A 19926-nucleotide genomic window follows, 5' to 3' on the forward strand; every position below is an offset into this window, starting at 1 on the left:
CTACGAGGCTTCATGATGCTGAGCGTCACTGGGACACTTGACCTCCTCCTCACCTCCCCCACTGGAGTCACTTACACATACATATTTATCATTTATTTACTTATTTCTTTATGTAAATACCTCCACCCCCCCCCCCTAATTGGAAACTGTGTATATTTGGTGTCTTGTATACAGTATTTTTTACATCTGTAACTCTGTATATAAAGTTCTTCTCCTCTCTTTGATATGTTTAACTTTTCTTTTCTTTCTTTTAATTGAGCTGTGATAGCACACATTTCCCCGTTGTGGATCAATAAAGTATCTATCTATCATCTATCCATCTATCTAAATTATCAGAGTCAGAAGCGAGAAGGTTAGTGTAGAAAACACAAAGGGTGTATTTTTACGCAGGATTGTAACAGTGACATTTAGAGGGGGAACTTGTGAGAAGGAGGCCTAGAAGGATGAGGACAGCACTGGATTTATTTTGGGCACCATCGGCCTGGTCGCTGGGAGCAGTGGGAGGGTGAGTCGAACCTGAAGGACGAAGAAGAAGGCTGTAGTTTCGCTGCCCACACTGACGGGGGCACCAACGCGCGCTTCGCAGTGCAGAAGAAACCGGAAACGCACAGACGCGCACAACCTCGCGACGTCGTGACGGTTTTTTGTTGGATTTTCTCAACAGTGAGGATCGAATATGTACGACCAGGACGAAGGTGAGATGCTATCTGAGCACTCTTGAAGAAGAAAGCTCTCCGACACACGTTTGAGCACAACTGTACCTTCTTGCTAATGCTACTTTCTCTCAGACGGATGCACAATACACATGCTAAAGTTAGCTTGGGCTAACTCCGTCCAACGTTAATTATCTAGGATAACGTGAAATGCTATCAGTGCTAATGTTAACGTGGGCTAACATCCAGGTCAGAAGTCTTGCTCAGCTCTTCATGACAACACTGGACAGCAGGGCAGGGGCAGTTATTGTAATGGCGCGGCAAGTCGGTTGAGTCTGATGGAGGCTGAACTGTAACTAACGAAGTTACTAGCTAAACTAGATTGTGAGGTTTGGAACTACCCCATCAGGGACTTAAGTCTAACTTGCTCTCCAGCTATCTCGAGGGGCCTCCGACTGGCGGCTGCTGCGCTCTCCTACCTGTGTTTCAGACACGAACCCACCGTCACCGTTGTTGGTGTTCGAGAGGAACCTCGCGGTCCGCCGGGTTCAACCCTCTTGTTATCGGAATTAGACAGTCGGTGGCTGAGCGGGGAGGAGCAGTTGGGTCTCGGTGTGGACTCGCGTTGATGAGACGCACCTGCAACGGTTCTGGTTGACCACTGTCTGCATGTTTTATTTAGGTTTCTTTGGGACATTAAATGGCCTTCCTTTCCCAGCAGGAAGGCGGAGCAGATCAGGGCTCCCTCCTGGAGCGAGAGAGAGAGAGAGAGACAAAGATGGAGAAGGGACAGAGACGGGAAAGAGAGGAACAAAAAGGGTCATGAACGCAACTGCAGAAGAAGTAGGGCGGGAGAGTTAAGACCGTCAACAACAAAACCTCAACAATAGCAACAACCACTAATAGTATCTACCAGCTACTGAATAGTCAACTTTGCTGTAATATGAGCATTAATCAGAATCAACTTTTATTGTCGCTGTACTGGGGGGTAGAGTGGAAATCTTTAAAAAAGAGTGCTCTACCAGAGCCACCGTGCACCACAAATTACAGGTACACAAATTAAAGTACTAGTGCTGATACTAGTACTGCCAGCATTCTGATGTTGATGTTCTACAATTCTACAATTTCATTTAGCAGACGCTTTTGTCCAAAGCGACGTACAACACAAGCAAGAATTCAGACTTAAGGAGAAACCCATAGTAGCGCAAAAGTGCTTCAGTTGTGATGTAGTACAGCAATTGCCATTACTACAAGTGGTACTAAATATCAGCCTGAGGCCCTGCAGGTCTGCAGCCTCCCCCTCCAGCAGCAGCAGCAGCATCAGTCAGGGGTCTGGGATGTGTGCCAGTACTACTAGTGGTAGTACTACTAGTACCAGTACTACTAGTGGTAGTACTACTCGTACCAGTACTGCTCGTGGGAGGAGGTGTCAGCCTGAGGCTCTGCAGGTGTGCAGCCTCCCCCTCCAGCAGCATCAGTCAGGGGTCTGGAAGGGGAGAAGCACCAGGACTCAGAGGAAGAAGTCCAGTCAGTGACCTGCAGCTGTGAGACAGGAAGGAGGACAGGAGGAGAGAGAAGCCCAGGGCATCATGGGAGATCCCCATCAGTCTAGACCTGTAGCAGCGGACGTAGAGGGTTGGAGTAGCCCAATCCTGCACTAACTGTCAGCTTTATCAGAAAGTTCGGTCTTCAGTCTACTCTTTAAAAATATGAGATATTTAAAGTTTGGTTTATTCCCCTTTTTGTTGGTTGAAATTTTAATTGTTCACTGATTGTATTCGTAATATCTAGCACACTGATATTTGTGTGTGTGTTTTTCAGACAACCAGTATGATGAAGATGATGATGAAATCACACCAGATCTGTGGCAGGAAGCCTGCTGGATTGTCATCAGGTAAACTCATCTGTTGCCTCTGAAAGTGAGAACAGCAGCAGCTGATCATGGAGATCCGTCCAGCTCTTGTATTGACGAGGTCCTCTGGTCTCTTCTAGCTCTTATTTTGATGAGAAGGGCTTGGTGCGGCAACAGCTGGATTCGTTTGATGAATTCATCCAGATGTCAGTTCAGAGGATTGTGGAAGACGCTCCACCCATTGACCTGCAGGCTGAAGCCCAGCACACCTCTGGAGAGGTGGAGGAGCCGGTAAGTGCCTTGACCAAGCTCTAGCATGTGCTTTTTTATTTTATTTCATTTACAAGGAAACACAATATAACTTTGACTTTTGTCTGTTTTAGCCCCGTTACCTGTTGAAGTTTGAGCAGATCTACCTGTCCAAGCCCACCCACTGGGAGAGAGATGGGGCGCCATCTCCCATGATGCCCAATGAAGCTCGACTGCGGAACCTCACGTAGGTTACTCCTGATCTAACTGGGGGTCTTATTTATGAAATTGTCCTTAGGATCTTTACAGAAGTGTACATGTGTCAAAAAGCTGTTAAAGCCATACATGAAAACCAGATTCCTTAATTTGTGTGTCTGCTGAACTGCAGGCAGTGTCCCTCTACATCCCAGTCCAGGTGGCGTAGGGGTTAGGGTTAGAGAATGTTTAGACAACCTCATGAATGCTGAAAGAATGATCAGTGGTTCCTGTCAGTTAACCACGTCAGCACTCGCCAGGAAGAGTGAGAGAAAACTGTTACGCACCAGCTCACTATCTGTGTTTATGGCAATCAGAGTTGCTACGTGCTCTCGCTGTATCCGAGCCATGCCATCAATCTGGCTTCATTTTGTAACATTTATAATGAAGCTCCGGGTCCGTTGATTATCTCCTGGATTCTCTTGGTCCATGTTTTCTCTGTGTTGCTGTGGGACCCCCTTTAGGTACTCAGCCCCCCTGTATGTGGACATTACAAAGACCATCATCAAAGAGGGAGAGGACCAGCTGCAGACTCAGCATCAGAAGACGTTCATTGGGAAAATACCCATCATGCTTCGCTCCACCTACTGCCTATTGAGTGGCTTGACAGACCGCGACCTGTGTGAGCTCAACGAGTGCCCGCTGGACCCTGGAGGTTACTTCATCATCAATGGCTCAGAGAAGGTATGATGGAACATCACAGTGCACTGTGTTGTGATGTGTAGCTGCCTGTTAATCAGAAACGTGTCCAAGTGCTGTTGAGCAAGACACTCAACCTCCAGTTGCTCTCAACAAGCTGGCTTGTAATAAGGCGTATTACCACAAGGCACATCTGGTATTAAGAGCCGTCTTGATGTGATTTGATTACAAGTGGACAGCACTGCTCTCAGGTTCATTACATGACCATTAGTGTGTCTCGGGCTGTGGCACTTAGTGTATTTTGTGTTGTAAATATGGCGCTCCCTCTTTCTCAGCTATCAGTTTTCTGCTTCTCCCGTGTTGAGAGGGAGGAGGAAGGAGATACGATGCGTTTCTGTCAGTGATGAAGAAACAACTTCAGCACCAATTCAGTGTTCAGATGTTGTTCCACAGTCAAAGCAACATGAGCGAGTACTTTGACCACCTGAAGTCTGCTTCTCTTTGGTCCTGTAAACACATCTAACACATTAACATGTGTTTCCTGTGACCACTTGTAATTGGATCTCACTTCCCTGATGTCTGTGCAAACAAACGTTAGAAACAAGTATTTAATTTTCACTTTACCCACAACAGTTTGTATGTATTATGACACACACGTATGTCGCTCAAATCGTGCAGAGATGAAACATCAATAGGTCCGTGCAGGTCAATGTCAAGTCAATTTTATTTGTGCGGCGCCAAATTGCAGCAAAAGTTATCTCATAACACTTTACTTTACACTTTAGAGCAGATCTAGCAATGATCTCCTTCAATTAATTAAAAACACAATATACTGCTGTAAAATTTGGGCAAGCTTTAAAGATGTCTTAAGATGAGATACTTGCCCAAATTTATGTGATGGCCGCAGTCAGTTGGAAGGTGGCAACACTGCAAAGCTCTTAAGCCACTGCACCAGTTATTAATAAGTTGTCGTAAAAAAGGTCACATTGAAAGTAGTTGGTTTGTTTCTAAATATTTGTGGATGTTTGGTTGCAGTAGAGACACAAAATTCACTTCTTTTACTTCCATGTAACATTTCAACAAACCCAAATATTGTTGCATTTGTCTTGTGTTTCTGTGACCAATCAGTAAATAGCACTGTTCTTTATACAGTATTCAATAGCTTGTTTTCTCTCATGCCTATTTTCCGTTGCAGCAGTTTGCTAAGCATTACCAAAGAGGCTAACAGCTCTGAAAAAAAAAATATCACGTACTCACCAAAAAACGAAAGACAAACATGTGGCATGTATGTAAACTATGCAAAAGCTAACAGTGTAAGTACAGCATGTCACTTTCTCGCCCAAGGGGGTCAACAAGGAAGAAAGATGAAATTCACTAGCTTGAGCATGATTGTTGTTGTTGGAGCCACAGCACCTGGGGGGGGTTGGTGTCACAACTGTCCCAGAAGGTTTCAGGTGTTCTCTCTACATTGATTTCATCTTTGCACATTTTTGAAGAAAATCTTGCCTTTGGTTTGTCGCCTGAAGTACAATCACGTCTTTTGGTGTTTTTCTGTTGCCTCTTTATGCTTTTCTTCATCTTCTGTCGGAACTGTGTTTTTCTGCAATGTTCTTTTGTGTCTTCAGGTGCTGATTGCTCAGGAAAAGATGGCCACCAACACTGTTTATGTGTTTGCTAAGAAGGATTCCAAGTATGCCTACACAGCAGAGTGTCGGTCTTGTTTAGAGAATTCATCCCGCCCCACCAGCACTATCTGGGTCAGCATGATGGCCCGAGGAGGGCAGGTGAGTCCAGACATGCACCTGGTTACACAAAACAACCCGTTTATTATTGAACCATAAAACCTGATGAAATCATTGATTGATAAATTATCACTTCTCAGGGGGTGAAGAAGAGTGCCATTGGTCAGCGGATCGTGTCCACGCTGCCGTACATCAAACAGGAAGTTCCTATCATCATTGTGTTTCGGGCTCTGGGCTTTGTGTCAGACAGAGATATCCTGGAACACATAATCTATGACTTTGATGACCCCGAGATGATGGAGATGGTGATTATCTCCTTATTGATCTCACTCACAGTTCTGCCTTTGGCTTGATGATACCAGTGTTGTTGAACAGTGATGTCACTTTTATTCCAGGTGAAGCCTTCGCTGGATGAGGCGTTTGTGATCCAGGAGCAGAATGTGGCATTGAATTTCATTGGTTCGCGAGGAGCAAAACCTGGAGTGACAAAAGAACGAAGAATCAAATACGCCAAAGAAGTTCTGCAGAAAGAGATGCTGCCACACGTCGGGGTCAGCGACTTCTGTGAGACTAAGAAGGCTTACTTCCTGGGGTGAGTACATGCCAGCCCTGAAGACCAGGGAGGAATTCTCAGAGTGAGCTCTAAGGTCCCACAGCAGCCATCCAGGCGACTCTGACTGAAACAATTAAAGTTAACTTATATTTTAAATGGGAAAGGCTTATGAAGACAACAAACTGCACACGACATCTGACCAACAAGTTTTCCAACCTAACTTGACAGGCTCCAGAATGGAAGTTTTACCTGAGAGAAGTAAATAATGTGTAGTCTTATAGTTGTCTGGTCTCAGCTTTGGTGTGTGTGTGTGTGTGTGTGTGTGTGTGTGTGTGTGTGTGTGTGTGTGTGTGTGTGTGTGTGTGTGTGTGTGTAGGTACATGGTGCACAGGTTGCTACTCGCTGCGTTGGGTAGACGCGAGCTGGACGACAGAGATCACTATGGCAACAAGAGGCTGGACCTGGCTGGGCCTCTGCTGGCCTTCCTGTTCAGAGGGTGGGTCTTGTTTTGCTCTCGGTCATGACATAATTTGCCTATGAATGTGGAGACTTTTACAAGGCACGTGGGTCAGAACATCTTCACTGCTTCTGAACCTATGGCAGGGTCATTGGCACCCAAGGCTCGGGGATGCATGTGGAGAGTAAAGCAGGCTTGCGTTGTCCAGTCTCTCAGAAGAGTTACTGGTTCAGTGTCAGAACATACAGAGCAGTGCTGATTTGAATAGAAAGGTGTCAGAAAGCACAAAGGAGTTTTAGCGGAGCTGGATGAACACTCGCCTCGGTAAGTTAGCTTGTGGGCTGGCCTGGAGCAGACTGAGTTGTCTTGGCTTCTAACATTTGAATGTACTTTCCACAGCGTAAAGCCTGGTTTATTTTTACAGTTCAGTCCTGGTCAGGACTCGGGTCCCATCAGTCTATTTATTGCTCTATTTGTGTTATAGAAACATGAATGCAAAGATGTGATCAAGTCACTCAGCAGGTTGCTGATCCGGTCTGGGGCGGAAACGCTACGTGCGTCTATGTGTACATGTGTGTGTGTAATTACCGGATACAGTAGGCGGGTCTAGAACGGATCCGAGCTTTGAGCAGTAATAGGAACCAGGCTTTAGCAGGCAGCCCTGCACCTTAAAGCCAAGACATCTACGTCATCTGACATCTAGACCTGCTGCGTGTCAAATTATAGAATCAAGAACATGAAATGACTAGAATGTATCTTTTCAAATGAAAAATAAACGTTTTATTTTTCAGTTTTTATTGTCTTTATTGCTAGTTAGAACATGCCTAAAACAACTTAATGCTAAATTGTAAAGGTAATTGCAAAAAAAGTGATAATCCGACTAATCGATAAAATAATTGCAAATTCATCGATAATTCAATAAATCGTTAGTTGCAGCCTTAGTGTGTATGTATTAGTGCTGTCATTTGCTCAAAAGAAATTAGATTACATGTTTGTTACAAAAAAATGTAAATCTAGATCTTTTTCAACCCTTTATCGGCCACTTGGAGCTAAATCTATACATGGGAGCAAAGACACAATTAACCATGTTTTAAAAAGCTACATTTTTGATAAAGTGAAATTATCCAATTTTTTTGTGAACCCAAACAGTGTAAAAAATGTATATTGAAGGTCAATTGCAATTGACTGGTAATTGTGTGTGATGTTTAAAAGCGAACACAGTGCTACCAATAGGACAAAACCAATAGTCAACACTCACTTACCCGTCCTTTGAGTGGGTGGGGGAGGATGATTTTGTGTACCTGCAGCTTTAGATGATGTCAGAGGCTGCATCACTAACCAGTGAGTTCACTCTGTTGTACACCTTATTCATGAAAAGGTCTGATAAGATGAGAAACGTGAAGTGTGTTTAATGAAGCGCAGTGACTCCTGACCAACTCATGAAACATCTTCTCCTTCAGCATGTTCAAGAACCTGCTGAAGGAGATCAGGATTTATGCTCAGAAGTTCATCGATAGAGGGAAAGACTTTAACCTGGAGCTTGCAATCAAAACCCGAATCATCTCTGATGGCCTCAAGTACTCATTGGCCACTGGAAACTGGGGCGACGTCAAGAAGGCCCATCAAGCCAGAGCAGGAGTGTCCCAGGTAAAACTGAAGCTGACTGTTTACCTTCTTAGTAGCAGCATTTCCTCCAGCAATTCAATGATCCTCTGCAAACTGCTTAAATAAACCTAAATAGGTAGAGAGCAGAATGAATAGATTCAAAAGAACAGGCAGCAGTGAGCTCAGTTTAATAGTTAGTGGGAACTCGTGAGAGACACCACTCTGTGCTCTTTGACCAACATCTGGTAGTTCTGTCACGATGGCGATATCAAAAGCGGACACAGTACAAATTTCTCTACATTTTAGATACAATTTCTATGAGGATTACAAACTGTCTTCCCCATTACTTTCCTTGTTTAGGAAAAAAATTGAGAAAACTGAATATTAAAAAAAAAAGTACAAATGCTAGAAATGTGAAAAGCCGTAATATATCCTTGAATGAGTTCAATAGTTTGATATTTGAATGATTTCACTGAAAGTGGGAGGCAGTTGAAAGTTTCCCCAAAACTGTATAGAAGAAGAATAAAGTTTAGGTCTTAAGGTGGTACACCTTCACATAATATCATAATATCACCTCTACAACAGAGATAACGAAGTTCACTTGCTCTTTGGTCTCAATCAGGCCTGCTCCACAGGTCCAGGATGTTCTGAGGAATCTCATTCTGTGGTGTTTCTGCTTTTAGGTGCTGAACCGCCTGACCTTTGCATCCACACTGTCTCACCTGCGGCGAGTCAATTCCCCGATTGGTAGAGACGGCAAATTGGCCAAACCAAGACAGCTGCACAACACACTGTGGGGAATGGTGTGTCCAGCTGAGACCCCCGAGGTAAGAAAGAACACAAACCCTATTAGTGTGACGACAGCAACCTCCATCCAAAGGGAAAGGTAAGAGTTTCAGATAAATGATAGATAAATGCTAATCGTTTGATATTCTGCTCTATTGTCAAATGGTATTTATTGTCATATGGCACCACCCAACTGAATGGGTGAATGAGAGTTGACATTCTTGCCATAGTATGAAAGTAGAAAAACAAAAAATAAAAGAAAATGTGTGACATTCTCAGTTGGATGGGGATAAGTGCATACAAAACCTAAAGTCCCGGTCTATCATTAATGATGCTTGCTGTGTTTCAGGGTCATGCTGTGGGTCTGGTGAAGAATCTGGCCTTGATGGCTTACATCTCTGTGGGCTCTCAGCCGTCCCCTATCCTGGAATTCCTGGAGGAGTGGAGTATGGAGAACCTTGAGGAGATCTCACCTGCTGCCATTGCTGAGTACATTTCACACAACTCAATATTAGGCTAGTGCCAATCTGCAATCACATGGTTAATCAGTGATTAAAAGATGAACAATGATTGATAGGTAAGGCCTCAAACAGTTAACAAGCAGTTATAAGTGTAACATCCTTGAGTCACCTTTGGTGTCTGGATAAAACCCATTATGTTCCCTCCGTAGCACGGTTGACTTGCATGTGAACAAGCACGGAAGCACACACCCGGTTGCTCATACAGTAACCCCTGGGACACAGAGGAGGCAGAAACATTGCAAAGCATCATTTTCATTGCGAGCAGGCGCCTGGCTGTTCACAACAGAAGCGCATTTCTTCACGCTGGTCAACTTGCGATTCTGCTCCTCTCCACCTTTATTATTATTTAAAGAGTTTTATTTTGAAATAAGCTTCATTTTGATAGTTGACCGGATGCTTGATGCTGTTCCTGTGTCCGACTTCCTGCCAAGCTTGACAGATTTGTCTTTGTCGTCCTCCGCTTTATCTGGTTGGTCCGGGTTGTGGGGGCAGCAGCCTCAGCAAGGAAGCCCAGACTGCCCTCTCCCCAGCCACTTCCACCAGCTCTTCCGGGGGAATCTCGAGGCGTTCCCAGGCCAGCCCAGAGATATAATCCCTCCAGCGTGTCCTGGGTCAGCCTTGAGGCCTCCTCCCTGTTGGGCATGCCTGGAACACCTCCCGAGGGAGGCGTCCAGGAGGCATCCTCACCAGATGCCCGAACCCCCTCAACTGACTCCTCTCGACATGGAGGAGCAGCAGCTCTACTCTGAGCCCCTCCCGAATGGCTGAGCTTCTCACCCTGTCTCTAAGGGAGAGCCCAGCCAGCCTTAGGAGGAAACTCTTTTTGGTCGCTTGTATTCGCGATCTCGTTATTTCGGTCATTACCCAGAGCTCATGACCACAGGTGAGGGTTGGAACGTAGATTGACCGGTAAATCGAGAGCCTGACCTTCTGGCTAAGCTCCCTCTTCACCACAACGGACTGGTTTAGCGCCCGCATCATTGCGGATGCTGCCCCAATCCGCCTGTCAATCTCCCGCTCCATCCTACCCTCACTTGTGAACAAGACCTTGAGATACTTAAACTCCTCCACCTGAGGTAGGACCTCCCCCCCTGCCTGGAGTGGGCAAACCACCCTTTTCTGGCTGAGGACCGTGGCCTCAGACTTGGAGGTGCTGATTCTCATCCCAGCTGCTTCACATTCGGCTGCGAACTGTCCCAGCAAGAGCTGGAGGTCATGGCCTGATGGAGCTAAGAGGACTACATCATCCGCAAAAAGCAGAGACAACATCCTCCCACCACCAAACTCAACCCCCTCCACCACCCTGCTGTACCTAGAAATTCTGTCCATAAAGGTTATGAACAGAAGGGCAGCCTTGGCGGAGTCCAACCCTCACCGGGAACAAGTCCAACTTACTGCCGGCAACGCAGACCAGACTCGCACTCCTCCGGTAGAAAGACCGAATGGCGCTTTGTAAGGGGCCATCCACCCCATACTCCCGGAGTACCCCCCGCAGGGTGCTCCTGGGAACACGGTCGTAAGCCTTCTCCAGATCCACGAAACACATGTGGACTGGTTGGGGAAACTCTCATGCCCCCTCCAGCACCCTAGCAAGGGTGAAGAGCTGATCCACAGTTTCCCGGCTGGGACGAAAACAACACTGCTCCTCCTCAATCTGAGGTTGGACTATCGCCCTGACCCTCCTCTCCAGTACCCTGGCGTAGACCTTAACAGGGAGGCTGAGGAGTGTGATCCCCAAATAGTTGGAACACACCCTCTGGTCCCCTTTCCGCTTGGCCTGCCGGTACCGGTCAGCTGCCTCTGGAGACCTGCAGGCCTTGACAGATTCGCTCATGGTAAAAATAGACTAGACGCTGAATGATTGTCGCAGAGCGTGAGCTGGCCACAGTGCTCCCCACCCAGTGTGAACAGACAGATCTGTTAACATGGGCACTGAAGGCAAAGTTGCTCCGTGCCGCGGCTATTTGCAGCGCTGCTTCCTCCGGTGTGTCCCAGAGGTAGGCCAGCAAACTCCAAATATCTGGATATAAGATGAATATGAATATTGGATATTCCATTTGTCTGCCCGCCACCTGCTATCATGGTAGTGTTTCACATCGCTGTTGTTCCAAACCCTCTCTTGACTGGAGCTCATGGGACATTTGTCCCTTCATGTGAATGATATTTGTATGCATTTTTTGCAACATGATTTAGTGCCACTAAGATCTTTGTGAACGGCTGCTGGGTGGGCATCCACAAAGACCCAGAACAGCTGATGAACACGTTGAGGAAGCTCCGACGACAGATGGACATCATAGTGTCTGAGGTAATGAAATTCACCTTAGATGTGGATGCTTCACAACTGAAGAAATCTTATATAACCAAATTTCACTCAGTGTAAAATGTTTTTGTATTTAGCAAATACTGTCGAACTACAGACTCATAGAAGATGTGCAGGGGAAACTTTTAGGGTCCAGTTATATATAATTTATTATATTTATTATTAATCTAATTTCAGATCAGAACTCAGAGTCTGGGCTAGGATGTGCTACACAATAACTAATGGAAGTAGCTGTAGAATTTCCAGGCTGAGACGCAGTGAGAATCAGGCTGTCTGATGAATTAAAACCTATTCTGGGTTTGAGAGTTCTAGAGTCAAGAATGGTATCAGCTCCACTCTGGGTTGTCGGGATTCTGGTTCTATAATAAACTGGGTCATTTCTAGAGATGAGAGCAGCTCCATCCACCATGGGATGTGAATTGCATCTCCTAATTATGCGGCTCGACCAAAACATGATTTTTGAGCCAGATGCCTAGAGCAGAAAAATCACTGTTTACAGATATGTGTGACCGATATTGTGAATTTTTGTGCTGGATTGAAAATAGACCCTAACATTAAGATGCTTGCTAAGATGATCACACATTAGCTTTCACTTCCCTAACGAGTGATTGTAGCTATGTGATAAGCTACTTAGGTAATGTAGCCTGTGTAGCCCCTGTAGCTCTTTGTGGTAGGGAAAAAAAGATGGGCACATTTTGTCATTTGACTTGGAGCCTTGCACTTGTTATGTTAACAACATATAAGGTGAAGTCAAGACTCCAGACACTCAATCCGTATGCTGAGCTGCAGAAAGATGTTCTGTTACCTTTTAAGTCTACTAAGATTACATCACTGGCTGTGCTACTGTGCCACGACATTTGTCAAGGACAGGCGCAACGTTTTATTAGTTAAAAAGGGAAATTTGTGGGGTCGTAGAAGGCCTGGGTGATGTGGAATAAAAATGGAATCTCAAATTTTTCACAAAAAATTCGATTCATGATTTTTTTCCGATTTTTTTTTTTAAACAAAATGAGAAGTACAAAGGACAAAGAGAGCTCAAAACAGGTTCTGCTTTTATTTTATCAAAAATTTAACTAACCACGATATAAAGGGGGACCGAATCTTAGGTTAGGGTGTAGGGTATAAATAGACGATGGCGGGTAGCAATGTTACAGTAGATGCTGCTGCCATGTTGCCATGTTTCTGTTAAAATAATTTTGAGTTTATGAACTGTGATGCAATTGTTCATCTAAAAAAAAAATTTCTTGCCAGGGATCCTAGCTTTAGAAAAAACAAATGTATGAATATAGGTTGCATTGTGGACTCTCAGCATATCTGCTGCTGGTTCTGAATATTTCAGGTGTCAATGATAAGGGATATCAGAGAGCGTGAGATCAGAATCTACACAGATGCGGGACGAATCTGCCGACCCTTGTTAATTGTCGAAAAACAAAAACTGCTGCTGAAGAGACGACACATTGACCAGCTGAAGGAACGAGAGTACAACAACTACAGGTGAGTCTCAGATCCATTTCCTTACCTTGATTCCGCCTCTCTGTCTCATGCGCTCTGGTGTAGGTGTCCCATTTGATATGGGGAAGTTCATGTCCTCCTTTCAACCAACTTAGTCTCACAGAAGGATTTCCAGGACTCTCTTCAATTGGGTTTCAACATGTGTCTCCTGGGCCTTCCGCTCTGCCAGATCTTCCACCTGTACTTTCTCAGCTGGTTGTCTATCCAGGTTTGCTTCCTGTGTTCCCACCATCTAAGGAGCTCCATTGCTCTTCTCTACCCACTAAATCCCTATGACAAGTTTTGGGAATTACAGGAAAATGTGGCACATTCAGCTCTCACCCATTGGGCCTTTCCCATGTTGATCCTCAAGAGTCTGATAATAGTAATAAAGTTTCTGTTGACTGACCTGTTGTTTCCTGTTTGTGGTCAGCTGGCAGGACCTGGTAGCAAGTGGTGTGGTGGAGTACATTGACACACTGGAGGAGGAAACTGTGATGCTTGCCATGACCCCTGATGACCTTCAGGAAAAGGGTGTGGCCTATTGCTCCACTTACACCCACTGCGAGATTCACCCGTCAATGATCCTGGGTGTTTGTGCATCCATCATCCCATTTCCGGACCACAACCAGGTAGGATGCCTCATGAACAGGTCTTTAATATTTACCATGATGAAGGCCAAGGTTTACCATCTTCCTTTATTGGTCTTTAAATTAAATTATTAAAATTAGTTGTTACTATAGGTGTCAGTGTTAACACGTTATTAACTAGTTAATCCAACGTCCCTTTATCGCCGATAATTTTTTTATATTGATTAATGCGTACAGTGCTTTTTGGCCCTTTGGCCACGCCGTCGTTCGCGGAAAACCAGACGTGAACGCACCACTCGTCACACACGGGAGATGCAGCCGCTTGCAGCTTGTAAACAAAAAAACAAGCAACCCTCTGAAGGGATTCTAGAGAGGGGGACCAGCTGTTCTGGTAGGAATTTGTGTTGTTCTCAGAGGCGGTCCGGTTCTGCAGGTTCAAGTCCAGGTCTGTTATACCAGCTGGTGAGTTATGGATACTTTGGTTCTGTCTCTCCAGCTGAGTTCAAGTCTTTTTAGCTACGTTAGTGTTAAAAGTTTACGATGTTTTGGTCGATGAAAGATGATGGCGGAAGCTACTGGGAATCTGAGGATCTATACTGGTTTGACCTCTGACCACAAATGTTGCATGGAGGTTGTGTCTGGTACAATTAGGCCATATGGACATGTATTACTCTGGCTAGAGCTGTGAAGTACTTTGTACTTGAGTGGTTGGATTTTGAATTTACGTGTGATAGAAATACATGATTGCTTATGTTGTGCTAAATGGCGGCTTCAAGTAAAGTATTTATACTTGCAGTCTTTTTTTTTCTTGCTGGTTTGATAATGATTAGTCCTCTGGTGCCGGTAGTTTGTATAGTTGAGATATGCTTGTGGCAGTGGTCCCGTACGTTGTACTATTTTGTTTGCGGTTGAAGATCATGGGCAAGCATCCTTGGTTATTCTCTCCAAACCAGGTTGAATAGAGAAATGGTTTCTTGTTGATAAGGAAAATGGGGTTGTGGCATGGAGTGTGGATACATATTAAGAGGCTATAATGGAGAATTTTTATGTGACCTTTTAATGTTTGAAATTGGGTCGCATAAATAAAGACTGATTGATGCTCTCCAGTCTCCCAGGAACACGTATCAGTCTGCTATGGGGAAACAGGCCATGGGTGTCTACATTACCAACTTCCATGTACGAATGGACACACTGGCCCACGTGTTGTACTATCCTCAGAAACCGCTGGTAACCACCCGCTCCATGGAATACCTGCGCTTCAGAGAGCTGCCTGCAGGTAAGACACGCTCAATCTGTAAGTGTAAGGAATGAGTAATGATCCGGGATCCTCATGTTACAGGTGATGCTGGATTCTTTCAACCTTTAGCGGGAAGCCTGTCATAACATTGTTGAAAATGACCTGTTGTCATTTCCTGTAATTTCAGTGGTGAATGTTTCTGTGCTGTTAGTCAATTTGAATGTGGTTCATTGCAGACAGGAAATATGACTGCAGTTTTAACAACACACAGTGAATTTTTGGTCTAAAATCAGGGAAATGGTTTGTGTTCACCCCATTCCCCGGCAAAGCCATTTGACCTGTTTGACTAAATTTCTTGTTGTTTTTGTCAGGCATCAACTCCATCGTGGCCATTGCCTCGTACACAGGCTACAACCAGGAAGACTCTGTGATCATGAATAGGTCTGCTGTGGATCGAGGCTTCTTCAGGTCAGTTTAGCCCTAAATGGCAGGGAATTATTTTTTTTTACGTGTTTATCTGTAGCAGTTAAAGCTGTGATGTCTCTTTTCAGGTCTGTTTTCTATCGATCTTACAAAGAACAAGAATCAAAGAAAGGCTTTGATCAAGAGGAGATCTTTGAGAAGCCCACACGTGAAACTTGTCAGGGTGAGAACCCATTTTGGTGATTGTAGTTCAGGATCTTCAAGATCCTGGTGTTGACAACCCGGAGCATCTGTCGGGGCTCAGGCGAACATCAGTGGTGGTTATCCATTTGCCTAATTAGCTCAGTGTTTACGACAAGGCTGTGAGCACATTCCAATTATAGGGGTGGGGTCAGCGATAGATGACCAATTAGCAGCATGGAGAGGAGGAGTCAAGAGGATGAAATTAATTTACAGCTGCGTCAAATATCAACAGATTTTTAATCTCATAGTTCATCATTGAAACCATAATCACCTTTGATTGACAGGTCACAAATGGGCAGGGTCAAGGATGGCGTAAAAATCACCATTAGAGTCAGCTGCTTTGGCTTTTTCATATGTAGACTGCTCTGAAGTGGGTTAGATCAGCAATGTTAGTTACCATGGAGACAGACCCCTCTTAAAGGCCAGTCACCATCGTAGTTCAGAAAAGCCTCACTAATCTTGCTTCCTACCACATGCCCTCAGGTATGACATCAGTGTCTGGTCACATGTTAGATACTTATGGTGGTTGGGGCAAAACTTTGGTCACAGCTGGGATTATGTCTGATTCCATTCAGGTATGAGACATGCCATCTATGACAAGCTGGATGATGATGGCCTCATTGCTCCTGGGGTCCGTGTCTCTGGCGAGGATGTGATAATCGGGAAAACTGTGACACTGCCAGAGAATGACGATGAACTTGACAGCACCAATCGGCGCTACACCAAGAGGGATTGCAGCACCTTCCTGAGAACCAGTGAGACTGGCATTGTGGACCAGGTGATGGTGACCCTCAACCAGGAGGGCTACAAGTTCTGCAAGATCAGAGTGAGTCAGCACCTGACTGGTCACCCAACACATCACCTGATTGTATAAACCTGAGTGAGAAGATTGAGGTCGTTTTCTTTCTTATGAATTTGTGGTTTCTGATTTGGCAGGTTCGATCAGTTCGGATTCCTCAAATTGGAGACAAGTTCGCCAGCCGACATGGACAGAAAGGGACCTGTGGGATCCAGTACAGGCAGGAGGTAAACAAGGGGGCATGATTCAGGAGTTTGATTGGCAGTCTAGTTATTTGAAGGGTACAGGTTTGATTCCTGTCACTTTTAAGTCCAAGAGTCCAGGAAGCCCTAGTTGCTCCTGCAGGTGGCACCTCACATGGCACCCGTGTAAAGTGCTTTATGTACCATGAAGGTAGAAAAGCGCCATTTAACAGGTCAAAGGGAAAAAAAAAAACTGTGGTGGTCCTCTGACCTTCAGATGTCAAGAATCTTCCGTTGTTTGTCTCTAATGTCTAAATATTTGTGTGTTTGTGTTGAAGGACATGCCGTTTACCTGTGAGGGAATCACACCTGACATCATTATTAATCCTCACGCCATCCCCTCCAGAATGACAGTCGGCCATCTCATCGAGTGTCTGCAAGGCAAAGTAACTATTATTTTATAGTTATAGGACTTGAAAAGACTAGACTTTGCTGCCAGTGAGCACAATGAGTACATGGGAGTAAGCAAGCTGATCTTCTGTCTGTACTTGACTTTCATCACCCACTTTTGTGCTTCTTGCATGAATTTAACTTTTATTGAAAATATTTGAAGTTATGTAACAAGAAGGCAGGACCTTGACTTGGTGTCCTCCCTGCACACAGTGACCTTGGTCTCAGTGTGACGCCGCCTACTGCGATCAAATTCCAGCAAAGCATACTTATCGCCCCGCCCACAAATGCCACCTAGTACCAAGAATCAATATATCATTATTGTACTTTTCCCATGGAGATAATCGATTATAGATCAGTGATTAAAAAAACCCATCATTTTCCTAAATGTTTCAGGTTTCTGCCAACAAGGGTGAGATTGGAGACGCCACGCCGTTTAACGATGCTGTCAACGTGCAGAAAGTATCGAACCTCTTGTCAGAGTACGGCTATCACCTGAGAGGAAATGAGGTCAGACGGACATCATTTGTATGTTTTATTTCCCATGTGTTGTTTGTGCAGTGGACTGAACGCAGTGCAACCATCTGGTCAATGTGACTGATTATTTATCTGCTCTCAGGTCCTGTATAATGGCTTCACGGGAAGGAAGTTGACTTCTCAAATCTTCATCGGCCCCACGTACTATCAGCGTCTGAAGCACATGGTGGATGACAAGATCCATTCAAGGGCCAGAGGGCCTGTTCAGATCCTCAACAGACAGCCCATGGAGGGACGGTCACGGTGAGACACTCAACTGGATACCTGTCTGTGTATCTCACCTGTAAGTCTGAGTTTCTTACCTGTCCTCCTTCCTTCAGTGATGGTGGTCTCCGTTTTGGTGAGATGGAACGTGACTGTCAGATCGCTCATGGAGCTGCGCAGTTCCTCAGAGAGCGTCTGTTTGAGGCATCTGATCCATATCAAGTTCACGTGTGCAACTTGTGTGGGCTGATGGCGATCGCCAACACACGGACTCACACGTATGAATGTCGTGGCTGCCGCAACAAGACACAGGTACATCTATTGAATGATCATTACAGGATGCAGGTGCAGTTAATCAATAATCCTATTGATCTTGTGTTCCTCAGATATCACTGGTTCGGATGCCATATGCATGTAAACTTTTGTTCCAAGAGTTGATGTCCATGAGCATCGCTCCACGTATGATGACATCGTAGAGAAGCTCGGCCAATCAGCAGCAGCAAGTTGAAGTTTGATGTCTTGTAGTTCCATTCATATTGTTTTTGTAAAAGTGAAATAAAACCCTTTTTCTTTTGATGATGTTTCTGATTACAAAACAAACATCTACGAAGGGAATATAATATAGAAAGTCAAACAATGTTGTCTTTAATTATTGGCTTGGTGGTGGCAGGCAAATATCCGTACTACGACAACGACGGGTACCACCAGTGTCTGTCTTCCTTTGCCGTTGCCATGGCGTCTACTGACAGCGGATACTCCTACAGCTGAAAATGTCAGCTGAATTATCTCTTTTGTTAGATAGATTCGTTTCTTCGTTTGTCATGGTGATGAGAAAAGGCAGTTTCATCCAAAATGTACTTGTCAACTGTTCCAAGGTCAGAGGTCATGAGAAATAGGGATGTCACCAATGAAACTGCGAGCAACACCGTTATTCAGTTGAAGAACTGTGTGAAAGTTCCCAAATGCTGTTAAAACCTTTCAAGAATAAAAAGTGACAGTTTTAAGGAGTCAAAAGTGACTGCTGTGACGGGGCTTCAGATTCTTCAGGATGTGAGCCATACAAATTTTCCCGCCATGGCAATGAAGCAAAATCCCCAATGGAAGATGAATGAATAAACTACTTGACAGATGTGAAAACCTCTTAATTTGGACATTGAACACGACTTCCTTTCGAGAATTGATGAGACTTCTCAACTATGTATGCCAGATGGCATTCCAGGACGGGTCCTCAAAGCATGTGCTGACCAGCTGGCAGTGGTCCTCACCTCCATTTTCAACCTCTCCCTGCAACAGGCCACAGTCCCCACATGCTACAAACTAACCACAATCATCCCCATTCCCAAGAAATCCCCCACTACAAGCCTGAATGACTACCGCCCTATGGCACTAACTCCCACCATCATGAAGTGCTTTGAGCGGCTAGTCAAGACCCACATCTGCACCTCTCCCCGACTCCCTGGACTCTTTCCAATTTGCTTACAGGCCAAACAGGTCAATGGATGATGCCATCGCCCTGACACTGCACTCTGCCCTCTCCCACCTGGAGCAGGACACATATGTGAGAATGCTGTTTGTTGACTACCGCCCAGCATTCAACACCATAGTCCCAAGGAAGCTCATCCAAAAGCTCAGGATCCTGGGACTGCACACCTCTGTCTGCAACTGGATTCTGAGCTTTCTGACAGATAGACCCCAAGTGGTGAGGATGGGCAGCTTCTCCTCCTCCACACTTACGCTGAGCACAGGTGCCCCTCAGGGCTGTGTTCTCAGCCCTCTCCTCTACGCCCTGATGACTCATGACTGTGTGGCGAGGCACAGTTCCAATGCCATCCTGAAGTTTGCCGACGATACCACCATCCTCGGTCTCATCTCTCACAATGATGAGACCGCCTACAGAGAGGAGGTCAGCGCCCTGGAAACATGGTGCCAGGACAATAACCTCTCTTTCAACGTCTGCAAAACCAAGGAGATGGTCCTTGACTTCAGGAAACGTAAGGGGAGAGGTCACTTCCCCATTTTCATCGGGGGTTCAGAGGTGGAAGGGGTTGCCTCCTTCAAACTCCTTGGTGTGCACGTCAGCGATGACCTCTCTTGGACCACTCGCACCACTGCAGCTATTAAAACAGCAAATACAGGAC

General features: G+C 45.2%; 1 protein-coding gene across 1 annotated transcript; it reads left to right on the forward strand.

Annotated features, from left to right (window-relative positions):
* Window positions 1-552: 552 nt before the first annotated feature.
* On the forward strand, window positions 553-18396 carry polr2b (RNA polymerase II subunit B). Its single transcript, XM_086222435.1, has 25 exons — window positions 553-695; window positions 2475-2547; window positions 2646-2796; window positions 2889-3001; window positions 3474-3693; window positions 5274-5432; window positions 5531-5695; window positions 5786-5982; window positions 6320-6439; window positions 7861-8047; window positions 8689-8832; window positions 9141-9280; window positions 11506-11617; window positions 12972-13126; window positions 13557-13755; window positions 14821-14989; window positions 15322-15418; window positions 15502-15596; window positions 16192-16442; window positions 16553-16642; window positions 16936-17043; window positions 17444-17557; window positions 17667-17827; window positions 17905-18100; window positions 18175-18396. Exons 1-25 carry the CDS (start codon window positions 677-679, stop codon window positions 18262-18264), a joined length of 3525 nt encoding a protein of 1174 aa, XP_086078561.1. The 5' UTR covers window positions 553-676; the 3' UTR covers window positions 18265-18396.
* The last annotated feature ends 1530 nt before the right edge of the window (window positions 18397-19926 follow it).

Source organism: Aulostomus chinensis, chromosome 13 (assembly GCF_037954235.1).
Source record: "Aulostomus chinensis isolate RoL2024-O1b breed Wild chromosome 13, RoL_Achi_v1.0, whole genome shotgun sequence".
NCBI classification, from domain to species: domain Eukaryota; kingdom Metazoa; phylum Chordata; class Actinopteri; order Syngnathiformes; family Aulostomidae; genus Aulostomus; species Aulostomus chinensis.

Excerpts from the sequence above, each read along its gene's own strand:
- polr2b (XM_086222435.1), top strand. Across the intron at positions 5,696-5,785 it reads ACCCCGAGATGATGGAGATG|GTGAAGCCTTCGCTGGATGA; the intron begins GTGATTATCTCC and ends CTTTTATTCCAG. Across the intron at positions 15,597-16,191 it reads CACACGTGAAACTTGTCAGG|GTATGAGACATGCCATCTAT; the intron begins GTGAGAACCCAT and ends GATTCCATTCAG.